The sequence below is a fragment of the Manacus candei genome, unplaced genomic scaffold (genome assembly GCF_025592945.1).
Source record: "Manacus candei isolate 608988 ecotype Guabito, Panama unplaced genomic scaffold, ASM2559294v1 h1tg000086l, whole genome shotgun sequence".
In the NCBI taxonomy this organism is placed as follows: Eukaryota; Metazoa; Chordata; class Aves; order Passeriformes; family Pipridae; genus Manacus; species Manacus candei.
Window position 1 is genome coordinate 2,674,117 of NW_026138134.1, and position 13,305 is coordinate 2,687,421.

The following is a 13,305-nucleotide window of genomic DNA, read 5'->3' on the forward strand; positions in this document are numbered from 1 at the left end:
ACGCGTCCCCCGCTGTCCTGTGACGGGACAAATCCCGCCTGACACGGGCTCTTTTTGAGTTTGGCAGACGCAGAGCTTGGGTTTTTCCGCGGGTGACCCCACAGCCCCCCAGCACAGCGATACCGCTCACCCGGGGGGTGGATTGGGAAGAGGCTGCTCATATTTTGGAGGAATGCTGCTGGTCCGCCGGGCTGCTGGGGGGGTGAAGAGGTGGCTGGGACACTGTCCGTAATTACCTATGCAAGGAGCAGCCGGCAAAGGCTGAAGGGCTTTTTAATTAGCAGCCAAAGGCAAAGCAGGATCCAACAGCGGGGAAGCTGAAGTCAGCAAAGTCAAGGTGGAAATCTGAGGGCAGCTTTTCCAGCGAGGGTAATTAAGTGCCGGCAGAGCGCAGCGTGAGGCGTGAGGAATTGCCGTCATTCAAGGACCTTAAATCAAGGAGAGGAGTTTCCCCTGCAGGCACTGGCGCTCCCTCCATCCCTGCTTTGGCACTGCTCCCCGCCCGGCCTCGGGCAGGGCAGAGCGGCTGCCCTCAGGGTGGTGAGCCTGGGCACCCGCATCGCGGTGCAGGAGCATCCCCATTCACCTCTAACATGCCGGGCAGGGGATTTAGAGGGGAAAAGGGATGTTTTCCCTCCTGACCTGAAAGCAGCCTGGCTGTCCTAATCGTGCCACCTGCAGTATCTTTTGACATGTGCCCTTTTTGGCATGACAGGTTTCTCTGCCCGGGATTCAGCCTGATTTTTTGCCTGCACAGAGCTGGCATCTCGGGACACGGCACAGACGGTGCTCCCACCCTGCCAGGGGAAAGCTGGGACCATTTGCTCAGTTTGGGCTGGAGCAGGGCTCCTTGGCTATCCCATATCCCAAGCTCCCAACACCCTCATCAGCAAGTGAGAGGTTGGGATTTAAGCCAAACACACCCTCTCAATGCACAATAATTTAAAAATAAAGGATCAGGGTGCTAGGCAGAGGTGGATGTGCTAATGAGAGGTTATCCTCCGGGAGCTGAAGGTTTGGGATGGGGACAGCAGCAAAAATTCCCCATTTGGGGCTGGTTGGAAAGCGGCTCCGGCTCATACCAATTCTTTGACGTGGTCTTTCCTTTCCCAAAAATAAACAGGAACTGTCTGGAAAGCCCCTGTGCGGAGAGGAGCAGAATGGTCCAGAATAAATAAATACAGGGAGAGCCCAGCTTGAGTTCATCCAGCCGGTCGTTCCCCACTGCCAGGGGTGGTGAAGGATGAGGATGGAGCTTGAAACATCTTGGTGGGGGTGAGAGCACATGGGGCTCTTTCTCCAATTAATAGGATTTTGGGGAAAATGCTGAAATTGCCTCCTTAATCATGTCCCTCTTGCAGCATGGCTTTCCATTCTCCCCAAAATACCCCCCCGCACCATCAACCTCTTGACTGATTTTAGTCACACAGTTTAAGGGAAGGAAAAAGCACTTTTTTTGGGTTTATTTACAGCGCAAAACGGGAAGAATTTTCACATTTCTGCTTTTAGGGTCGGGTTTTTAGTGCCCCCAGTACTTTTGCCGTGGTTGGCCCCCCATCTGCCCTACTCCAACCCTGGCAAAGTGCCACCGTGGCCTCCCCGAGGCTCCCCCAAATCATCCCACCAGCACGGGAATAACGACACGGCAGGGGCACACAGACAACCTCCGTGTTCATAAATGTTACTAAGATGATGAATTAAATATGAATTTTCTTTCAGGCATAACTTCCAAATCACCCAGAGACCCCAACGCGCTTGTGTTGCACGAACGCTCGGCGCGTTCCTCAACACGACCGTTCGGCTCCCGTGGACAAAAGCGTTGGGATGGGAAGGGATTGAGTGTGTCTCCAGTTTGGAAAGCAGGGATGCCTCTCCTCTGCCTTTTTGGGGAGTGTACTTACCTTTTTTTAGCTGCCTGAGTTCATGCTCCGGGGTGCTGGGGCATTTCCTGCCAGGGAAGCATCTTCTCTGTGCTTATCAGGCTTTCATGTCCTGATGGTGCTGTTTGGTGACTGACAGATGTCAGGACACGGCTGAAAGAAGCCCATCGGTTCTTTAATTTACTCTCACCATCTTCAGTTTGAAATGAAAAATAATAATAATAATAAAAAAAAAATCTCTAAAATGGAGAAAGAATTAAAAATCTAAGTTTCTGCCCTGAAGTTTTTGGCTATATTGCTTCTGACCCCGACTGCTTGGGGCTGTCTCACACTTGGCTTTGACCTCACTGCAATCAATACCTGCTGCCTGCTGAACCGTGGAAGGCTGAGCAGCTCCATCCCCCTGGCTGGGGCTGGAAAATATGAGCCATAAGATAACTCACCTCACCTGTGGGGACCTCTCCCTGCTGCAGCAGGGGTGGTAAAGGCTCCTTCCCTGCTCCAAAACGGTCACGGGATTCTCCAGGCCACCAAAACCTTTTTCTCCTGCAATTTAAAAGCCCTTTGAAATTTCATGCAAGAAAAGAAACTGTTGCCACCGAGGGCACAGAGCAGCAATTGCTGTGCAGACACCCAGCCCAGCTGCTGCTGCTGCTGCCAACAGGTTCATCTCAGCACAGGTTGATGGCTTGGCTCCGCTTCCCCAAAAAAATTGGAAGAGAAATGGGATTCAACCCCATTGCTGCTGCTGCAAAACATAAGGAGTGGGTTTTTTCCCTGCAGAAGGAAAGATATTGGAGTCGACCAGCAGCTTCAGCAGGACCTGTGCTGGAGTGAGCTGTGGTTTGAAGCTTTAGGGCAGCAGCAACCCTGAGCCTTCAGCCCCACCCAGAGTGACACTTTGGGGTCCTTCACACCCAGGGGACACTTGGGTATCAGCAAGGGGGGTTTCCATGGCTGGCAGGACTGTTCTGCACAGGGAGCAGGACCCACCTTTCCTCTGCACCCCCGGGAAGGGCAGCTTTCCATGTGCTGTTTTGGCATTATTTTGCCTGTTGTTCCCTCCCCCCTCCAAAGCTCCTGGTTTCCAGCCCAAGGGACCATCCCCAGCAATCCACAACCACATACTGATGGTTTGTTTGCTTGGTTTTTTTCCACAAAACCCTCAGGTCTGCCCCAGGAAAAGGTGGTTCTCAGAGGCACCATCACCACAGGGCTGGCCAAAAGTGACATTCCTAGAGAATAAATAACGGCTGAGTCAGTGGTTTCTCAAAGAGTTTTATTAAATGACAGTGCAAAAGGAGCAGTAACAAACTATCTCTTGTGGGTAACAATAACAAACCATCTCGGTTCAGTTCAATTCCCTGAATCAGGGCCAGCACCAAGTGCCTGGATCTCAGCTCGCCTGTAAACGAGGAGACAAAGGTTCTAAAGCCTTTGCAGATGCAGAGGCTTGAAGACCCTGGGGAGGAAGAGGCTTGTGCTCAGCCCAAACCCTGCCTTTAAGGATGAAAGCTGCAGTGCTGGGTGCAAGTGACCTTCACTTGCTTTGCTGGTGCTTCCTGAGCTCGGAAAAACCACCATGGTCACCCCCAGAACAGCCTCCTGGTCTCCCTTCCTGGTCTATTCCCATGAAACTGGGATTTTCTCTTTGCAGGGATTGCTGTCTCTAGCTGCTGTGGAGTGGCTTGGCATACACGGGCTCCATGAGGTGGTAAATCAGGAGCAGGAACAGGCACCCCAGGAAGACCAGGCTCATCACAGCCAGGAGGACGAAGCGACCGATGAAGAAGGAGTCCACGATCTGGGGGGAACACAAGCACAGAGATCCCAGCACATGTCACAGCCCCAGTCTGCTCCTGGAGCCTGGAAAAGAGAACCTCTGGGGCTCCCCCAGATTTCTCCCCTTGCTTCTCGTCCCTGGCATGGGATGAGCGACAGGAATCGCTGCAAAATGCTACTTGTGGGAATGTTAATGTGGAGCAGCACAGTACTGAGCACAGGGAAGAGACACAAACCAAGCCCTGGAGCAGCTCTCCCCACTCACAAACCTCCAGCCCTGATTCCCTTTTAGAAGGGAAATAGTGGGAAAAGAAAAAAAAAATTAAAAAAAAGAAGCTACAGCAGCAAGGCTAGACACAAAGAGAAGCCAACAGCGAGGAGGCTGGTTACAAAATCCCCCTCTCTGCTCCCGAGACCCCCCAGAGCTTTGCTCAGCCCCGGCTCAGCTTTATCCATCACATTAGCACATGCTCAGCCCTGGTGCTGCTGCAGAGACAGTCTCTGGTGAGCGAAGTGCTGGCTCCTTCTCCACGTTTCACTTTTTAATTAGCCAATTAGCAGAGTTTTGGTGCAGAAAGCCCAGGTCATGTATTATTGATAGGCAGGGCAGGTCCAGTCCAATTGAAGATCCATGAAAAAAAAAAAAAGCTTTCCAATTTTGTTTGCCTCCCGGGCACAAACACGTGCTGGGCTGCCCTTCATCTCGCTCCCAACCTTCACACAGGCAGGTCACATGCAACACAGAGAGAAGAAAAGAACCTTACAAGTATCTTTTAGTAGGGATTTACCACAGATCAAAATCCAGAAAAGCAATAATTAACGCGCATTAATAATAGAACAGAGGAAACGGCACCTGAAAGGCCACAAAACTTTGTGTGTTCAGAGCCCAAAGAGCTCTGGGAGAGCTCAAGGTGGCAGCTCAGGCAGCCTGATGGAACCCCAGGTTGGGGGAGATCCTGTGCCTGAAAACACAGGTGGCTCCATGCTCGAGCACAGCAATACCCTACAAAGAGAGCTGATGAGCAGTTACTGGGCTTAAACAGAAAACAGAGCTGGGGGAAAGCGAAAGGCTGCAAAATCGGAAGGAAAATTATAAGGAAAGGGGGCGGCAGAGGGGGAGCAGGAGCTGCTGGAGCTGGGAGGGACCAAAGCAGGGGTGTGATGGCTGTGCAGAGCCCCTGGGAGCCAAATCCCAGAGGTCGGGGTGGAACAGCACATAAATCAGGGATTTAGTCAGAGAAACTGAGAGACGGCGGCCCCAGGAGCCACACAGCCCGTGCCAGCCAGAGACGTGCCAGAGGAGGAGACCAAAAAGGCAGCCCAGGGACATTCCCGGGGCCTCGGGGCACCCTTGCAGCCCATCCCTGGGATAAAGAACCATTCCCAGGGCTTCAGGATGGCCCCATCCTCGGGGAAATGACACATCTGGGGCCATTCCCAAGGTAAAGGCCCATCCCCGGGGCCGCAGGGCAGCAGTCAGGGATGTGCAGCAGGTAAAGGCACATCCCCAGGGTCCGTCCACGGAGCCTCAGGGCACCCCGGAGCCCATCCCTGGGATAAAGGCACATCTCCAGGATCCATCCCTCGAGCCTCAGGGCATCCCCGGAGCCCATCCCTGGGATAAAGGCACATCTCCAGGATCCATCCCTCGAGCCTCAGGGCATCCCCGGAGCCCATCCCTGGGATAAAGGCACATCTCCAGGGTCCATTTCTAGAGGCTCAGGGCACCCCCGGAGCCCATCCCTGGGGCAAAGGCACATCTCCAGGATCCATTTCTAGAGTTTCAGGGCATCCCCGGAGCCCATCCCTAGGGCAAAGGCACATCCCCGGGGTACCGCCCCCGCCCCCGGGCCCGCCTGGCCGCTCAGGCCCGGGCTCACCTCCTCGGCGCTGGCCGGGGCCGGGCTCTCGCCCTCGCGGGGGAAGAGCAGCAGCGCGGCCGTGAGCGCGGCGGCTCCGAGCACCACGGGCAGCGCGGCGACCCTGCGGGGAGAGCGGAGAACGGCGGGGCGGGCTCAGCACCGTGCGGGCCCGTCCCCCCTCCCCATCCCCGCGGCTCACCGGGGCCGTCCCGCCCCGTCCCCGCGGCTCACCGGGCGCGGCCGGCGCGGGCCAGCGCCATCCCGAGCAGCAGCGCCATGGCCCAGAGCAGCAGCAGCGCCAGCACCCCCGGCCCCACGCCCAGCGCGCCCGCCATGCCGCGCCGCCACTTCTGCCTAGCAACCGCGCCGCCCCGGCCAATCAGCGCCGCCCGACGCGCACCCCGCGCTGTCTATTGGCTGAGGGGCGGGGCGCGGGGCGTGACCGCGGCTTTCCCCGCCCCTCCTGGCGTGAGTTCGGCGCTTCCCATTGGCTGAGTGGCGGGGCGAGGGGCGGGGCCGGCGCCTTTCCCGCGCTGCCGGAGGCGGGGGCGCGCCACGGCCGATCCCGATCCCGATCCCAATCCCGATCCCACTCTCAGTGGGAGTCCTATTGAAACAAGTCCCTGTTGAACCCTGGCCCAGAACTACCCGCTTCAGCCGCCCCCCGTCCCGCGGCTGTGGCCCCCACCCGGATCTCGGAGCTGCTCCCGCTGGAACTGGAATTCCTCTCCTCTCCCAGTGCAGGCGGGTCAGTGCTTGGTTACCCAACTCGTGCCCACCTCGCTGCGGGGAGCGCCTCTGAACACGCTTTCGCCCCCAAACCCTAGAAATTCAGCTGTCCACGCCCTCAAAATATTTAGGGCCAAAATCAGGCAGATTTGGTTAATACACAGGGACTACCAACAGGGTTTTGGAACAGTCATGCTGGGGAGCTGGGGCAGCCAAGCCAAACCATGGGGATTTGTCAGTGCTTTGAGCATCTTCTAATATCAAGGCAAGAGAAATTTCCATTTAAAATCAGTTTTTCAGCCTGTTTATAAATCCTACCTCTTCACCGTCCCTCATCTTGCCCATCAGACCCTGGCCAGTGTGGTTTGATGAGTGACTTTGTCATAGAATCCCAGAATCCCAGAAGGGTTTGGGTTGGAACGGACCCTAAAGACCATTTTATTCCAACTCCATGCACTCAGCTCTCAACTACCAGTTAACCTGAAAAAACCCAAACACTGATATATTCCCTTTCCCCCCTCAAATGCTTGAAGTCTGACGATGCTTTGGCTGCACAGAATGTCACCCAGGTGCTGTTTCCTGTCACTCCTTGCGATGGGAGGAATAAACCAGCGGTTAATTGTGCTGTGCTGCACCGACCTGCCTCTCCCTGCGATGAAATCAGAGTCGCCGGCGTGACACCAACCGCCTCAGCAAGCAGAGCACAAACTGTTTCTGACACCTGCCTTTACTTGGCATCGAGTAGGAACCGGCTGCCAACATATTACAAGCGTATGTTTGATAGCAAACTCCTTCCTGCTCCACCTTGTGCTGTTAATCCCACCAGGCAGGTTTTTTTCCCCTCTGCAAACCCCACATCACTGATGTCCATCTTCTCCTCTGTTATTCCCCAAACCTCCTGCTCCTGTTGGCGAGCAGAAATCACAGATTTGCTCCTGTTGTTTGGGAACGTCCCTTCGCTTTTCTCTATTTTGCCATTTCTTTTCCAGTCGTTTGTAAAACCCCAAATTTCTTCTCCACAGCCCTGTTTTCAGCTGGAACCTTCTTTTTCTGCCATTCCTCTCCTGTCTTTTGGCTTTCCATCTGAAAGTGATAATTTTTTGTCCATCAGCCAGTGAGGCTTTTTCTTGACTTATTTTTCTCTTCTACCTTTTGTCCACAGCTTTTCCAACGGCCTCTTTAACTTCTTCCTGTGTTGACCAGATCTTTATTTCTTATCTCCATCTCCTGGTAGTTTCTTGATGCTGGCAATGACAACACCACGCCAGTTCAAGAGGTTGCAGCAGGGAACATGAATCATCCAGCTATTGAGCCCACTGATGGACTGCACCAAATCCCAGGTATTTGGCCAGAGGTTGAAGAATAAATCCAATATACACTCCAGCAACCACATCCAGCGGCCAGGTTTGAGCCATGCTGCTTGTTGTTTTCAACCCCACCATCAAAACTGGGCTGATGGCAACTCAAGCACTGAGATTTGGATTTGAAATGATGTCCAGCAGCTCCAAAAAGCCTATATATTTATCCCTATAATATTTATTCATAGGGATATAAATTGTATCTATCTATCTGTAATATTTATTTGCATGGTCCACAGGGTACCACAGCGGGATTATGGTTTCTTTGAGCACAAAGGAGACAAATGGTAAATCCACAGCTAAGGGATTGGGAGAAGGAACCTGGGAAAACCAAGCTCATTGGTGTGGTATTTCCAAGCACAACCTTCATTAGAAATTTCTTCATCCCATCTGCAACAAAACCCATCATCCTACACACAACCCTCTTCTGCATCTCAGCCTCCCCCTGGCATCAGAAATGCTTGGCTGGGGATTTGCCTTATGGACTGCTCTGGCAGCTGGTCAGTTGAATGCAAAGATTAGATTTTATGGCCAAAGGATCATTTACTGCTGGCCTAAAATAACTTTTCCTTCCATCTTTTACCTGCTGGGACTTGGTCCCATTTACTCTTTGTATCAGAGTTGCATTGCACCTGGAAAAAAAAGGTAACAGAGAGTAGGAGAAAGGCAATGCTGAGTATAAAAGGTAAATTAAAAAATGTATGAATGCACTAGAAATTGAGGATTTTTGTGTTGTTTGCATGAATCTGGGAGAAACTTCATATGTGTGGTTGTTTTTTTCCAGGATAACTGTTAATATGGGGGCATTTGCTGGTGTCACAGGTCCAGGTTTCTCCAAGACTTTTGACTTGCACCACATGACATTTGCATCCAAACCCTTGTGCTGGGGACAGGACCAATGACAAGTGATATTGTAATGATTGATTCCAGCTCCGTTGTGTTTGATAGCAATAATTTAGGTATCATAAAGCTTTTCCTGGCAAGGCTCTCAAGGAATACCGTGCTTTAAACAAGGAGAGGCAGATCATCCAGGTGCTGTTGGTTGCTCACAGCCCAGAAAACCCAATGCAAAGGGTTTGTTTGGGCATAAATAATTCAGCGTTCTCCAATGCTGAGGAATGATTTGAAGGATGCTTCATCACTGCAGGTGGTTTTTCCCAAGGGAAAAATCAGGGAATTGTGGCATTTCTTGGCAAAGGCAAGACAAAGATCCTGATGGTGGAATTGTACGAAATGGGCTTGGCATAGAGATGCAATTAGTGCTGAGGCTAATTAAACACTTGGCCCAGGAGGACGGAGAGGTGACCTTCCTTCAAGGCCTGCAGGACAGGATCATATGGATCAAAACTCTTGTAGGACACCACTCAAGGAGCAGGTCCTGGAAATGGGGCAAGTTTGGGTCAAGACACCCTTTTTTTGGGTTAAAACCTGCAAGTCCACCATGCCCAGCTCATCCTGGTGGCCAAAATAACCAACAGGGCCTACAATCAAATGATAATGAAGGATCAGACTCTCGCTGGCAGAGTGGGAAGTGCCGGATGGGGGAACTGATTTAAAACTCTTCGCGCAGCCGTAAAACTCCCGGTTTTCCGGCTGGAGCTCCTCGACGCTGCAATATTAGAATTAAAAAGAAACAGGCGTTGATGCAAGCAAGAAAATACTCTGCTCCTGATTTAAAGACTGGCGAATTGCTAAATATTTTTATTAGCAGCAAATTTGCAGCTTGCTGGAACTAATTTCACGCCCGGTAGATATGGAGCTTAAGCTGGGAATGGCGTTAAATTACTCTCTTGTAAAGGTGTTTAAGCCTTGTGATGGGGATCTGTTGGGTGGTGGGGACCTGGCTGGGGACCCCCTTTTTGAGGGGGACTCCTTGTGGGCTGGGAGCCCTGGGATGGCAGTTGGGGAAAACAGCATCAGTGCCAAACACATCATTTTCGTCCTTGGTGTGACAGGAACCACCAGTCCCTCTCATTTTAATAAATTTGGTCGTGGGGGTTTGGTGCAAACCAGCTTGATCGTGGGGCCCTGAGATCCTCCAGCCCGGAAAGGTGTTGTTTATATTTTAGGGATGTTTTTGGCCTGTTTTGGAGATTGTTTGGGATATTCGGCGTTTAGTCGATTTTGTTAAGTTTTAAATTTATTTAATGAACATTAAAATTTTATTTAATTGATTTAGACAAAAATATGTAATTTATTTTAATTGATTTTTTTTAATTCAGGACATTCCAGGTTTAGTTAATTTAAGAGATAGGCAGGAAGGACTGTATCCCCAAGTACTACTTGCCCTCCGTGCTCATTTTTTCCATGTTTTCTTTGCCAGCCTGAGGTTTTACTCCTTGCCAATGGTTTCCCAGCCCAAATCCCTCCCTCCTCCTTCTGCAAAGCCTCTGAGTGGTCCAGGAACCCACCCAGCTTAGTGCAGGGGAAAAACCCATCCCGTTTCAATTTGTCCGGATACAAACTGGGACAGGTGCAGGGATGGGGTCAGAGGTTGCAGAGCTCGAGAAAGCAAAGTGAAGGCGTTGAGAGGATCCTATTACTCCTCTAAAAATACCACCAGGAGGGTGGCAGTGGTAAACAAGAGCTATTTAAATCCCTCAGTCCACTTTTTGTGATGGCAAAACAGGAGGTTAAATAGTTCTCCCCAACTGACTTGGAGGCTGAGAAGCACCGAGTTGCCCTTTCCCAAAGAGAAATCACCCCCCCCCAAAAAAAAAAAGAAAGTTAAAATAATAGGAAAGGGTTAGTAATGGCTCCAGTGGGGATACAGCTCTCTCTCACAGGAACCCACTTCAGATTATCTTTCTCTTGCTGACGGCAGAAATCAATTTTAATCGTCCTGACGGGAAATGAGGATGTAAGACTTCAAACAGAACAAATCCTGCAACACTCAAAAAAATAATAAAATGGGATATGAAGTCACTTTTCAAACGAAAAAAAAAAAGAATCCCATCCCAGCAAGAAGAGATGCCTCTAAAAGCCCCAAAAGGTCCTGGTAGGTGGGAGGTAGAGGAGAGAAAACATTTCCTGTTGTGGGATGAGTCTGACCTCAACCAAGAAGCACTTGGAGAAGGTGGAAGGAGGAATACAGGGTGTCTCTGTCATCACCTGTTATGATTCCTATCACTCCCAAGTGGGAGGAAGTTGGTAATCTTTTGGTTTTGGTGCCTTGTTATATTAAATGGAACTTCAATTGAGTTTAATTTATTTGTACATTGGTGCAATTAAGTTTTTTTGATACTTGGCTCTCTGAAGTTCAAGCAACCACGGTGATTTCCCTAAAGCACCTATATAAAACAAAAGGTTGTATAAGTGTCTCCTGGGAATGCTTAAATGTCATCATGCCCACAAGGGGTGACATGTCCCCATAGTGTCAACACCCCTGGGTGATATCGCAGCAAAACCTCTTCCAGCCAAGGAGAGGAAGGAGGAGAGAAACCATCTGAGGGATTCCAATAGGACTGTAGAGCCCTCCCTGTGTGCTGCAAGGGATGGAGCAGAGGCAAAGCTAAAGGAAAGAGGTAAAGAACCCATGGAAAACGAGTTTAAGAAGGCTCAGCTGAAAAAGAAAGATAAGAACAGGGTCGGGGGAGACACTAAAAGTTAAAATTTGCTTTTATAATGGCATTCCCAAAGGTTGTAAAGCCCACGGTGAGAAGTTTTTCCAAGGAGTTTCTATTTCCCATATGTTCCTCCGAGAGATGCTATTTCCCATCAATCTTATCCTTAAAGGGTATCAATATGGGACCTCCTTGTGTCATCACTTTCAGAAACCTCCGGCCTTTACCTGCACCAACCTCTTCCTCCTTCCAACCCAAGAGTTTTCAGGCTGGAAACCAAAGAGCCATCCATAATGAAACCCACGACACTTCACGTTAAGCGGCTCATCATCCTCTGGCATTCCTCATAATGGCATTAATCACTGGCTGCTCATTAGACTTTAATGTGCCCCTAATATGTTCATCCATCGTAATTCCATTGCAATTGAGGGGTCGATGGTAATGCCTCCTTACTGGAAATGGTTGGGATGTTGGGTGGCTGGGAGCAACCAACAACTGCTGAAACGGCCCAAATTTATTGCTGAGGCTCCTGGGACTTCCAGGCAGGTGGTTTTTGTTTTTTTTTTTTGACAGCCAAGTGTGTTTGCAGTTTTCATTCTGGTTTTATCCTTGGCTCCTTGCAACACCTTTGCTCTCGCCCTTTTTCATTTGACATGTATCGATTTTTTTCCCCCCCTGTTCCCCAGGTGGCAGCTTGGAAATGATGTGGCTGTTGTTGTTGGTGGTGTTATTTAAAAAAAATTTAATTTCCTTCCCTATTTGTGTGTGACAGTGGGGAAATCAGTTGTGGTGGGAACTGGATGTGCAAGGTCAAAGCACCTCGTGAGTCCTGGGAGCTTCCTTCAAAAGTCACATTGTTTCCCTTAAGCTCTCCTCTCCCTGACTCCTGAGATGTGTTTTTTGTATCCCCAAATGAAATTTTGGATTTTCACACACCTCAGGCTCATCAGTGAAAAGGATGTTCTTGTGTATCTGACCATCACAGCCCTTGGTGAGCTCATGGCTTCCTCCTACCACCCGTGGACAACCCAAGGATGGAGATCACCCACCTCTCAGGCTTCCCTGGTGTTTCTCCTCACTTCCAACCTAATTTTTTCATTGCTGGTGGATGGAAAAAAAAAAAAAGGAGATGATTCCTTCCTGTTGCATCATGACTTTGTGGTCCTTCCAAAACCCTGCACAGGTTACCCGGTGCTTTGCAAGGGCACCATTTTATTTCAGCCCAGGGGTTTTGGTCTTGGGTCCCAGGAGTTTTGCATCCCAAAGGATGCATAAAGCTTATTTTGCTTTCCTTTGCCTGCGGAGCAGATATTATGTAGTGCTTTGGTTTGCTCAGGTCCATTAGCAAGTCTCTGAGATAACTCCGGCAGCCAAGGATATGAATCATTTAGATGGTATTTAAGATCCTTCTGGGTAACCTGTGCAAGAAAAAAAATTAAAAGGCGGCTAATCAAATGGCTTTGAGGGCTGTAAAAAAGCAGAATTCAATCCCTGCGAACTTTCCGAGATGTAATTTCAGGAGAGATCAAAGATGACACTAACCTAAGGAAGTAAAACTACTCAAAATTCAAAGTTTATAGTCCATCTGTCTCTTTGCTTCAGGGAGCTGGTATTAAATTTATTGCTAAATAAAACAAGCCTAGGAAAAGTCGGCGTTGAAATCTGCATACTCATAAGAGAATTAACAGAGCTCTCCTGCTATGATGGCTGCTTCTCAATTTGCATCTTTAAAGAGTTGTGACCATCCCTCCACTTCTCCCTTCACCGGATCCTCAGGAGCCAGGCCTGGCATCGCTCGGTGAAGAGATGCTGCAGATGAAGGTTGAACTCCCGTCGTGGACTGAACCGAAACGAGGACGGGGAAGGGATTTGCTGAAGCCCAGCCAAGGTGAAGAAACATCTCAGGTGGAGCCAAAATTTTAAAAGGCCAGGATTCAGCACCTCCACGTCACGTTTGCCGGCTGTCTGGTACCCAACTACTTCAGATATCCCCCGGGAAAAATAAACTGGGGGCGTTTTATTGCCTGACCTGGCTCAGCACACCAACCAACCCTGGTTTGGGTTTTACAGTATTTGTGCAAGGTGTAGTTTTATGATTGTTTATATTTTTTTATTCCCCTCCAGCCCATCC

The 13,305-nt window shown here is 50.2% G+C and overlaps 1 protein-coding gene across 1 annotated transcript; it reads right to left on the reverse strand.

Moving 5' to 3' along the window:
- Positions 1 to 3,145: 3,145 nt before the first annotated feature.
- TMEM218 (transmembrane protein 218) lies at positions 3,146 to 5,899 on the reverse strand. The gene is made up of 3 exons (XM_051812526.1): positions 5,756 to 5,899; positions 5,543 to 5,645; positions 3,146 to 3,684 (listed from the first exon to the last, which is right to left on the reverse strand). Exons 1-3 carry the CDS (start codon positions 5,857 to 5,859, stop codon positions 3,550 to 3,552), a joined length of 342 nt encoding a protein of 113 aa, XP_051668486.1. The 5' UTR covers positions 5,860 to 5,899; the 3' UTR covers positions 3,146 to 3,549.
- Positions 5,900 to 13,305: the final 7,406 nt, after the last annotated feature.

Bases quoted from the DNA above. Each gene is read 5' to 3' on its own strand.
- TMEM218 (XM_051812526.1), bottom strand. From the start codon at position 5,859: ATGGCGGGCGCGCTGGGCGTGGGGCCGGGGGTGCTGGCGCTGCTGCTG. The intron at 5,646-5,755 runs GTGAGCCGCGGG...CTCTCCCCGCAG, and splicing joins GCCCGCGCCGGCCGCGCCCG to GGTCGCCGCGCTGCCCGTGG. The intron at 3,685-5,542 runs GTGAGCCCGGGC...TGTTCCCCCCAG, and splicing joins CCCCGGCCAGCGCCGAGGAG to ATCGTGGACTCCTTCTTCAT.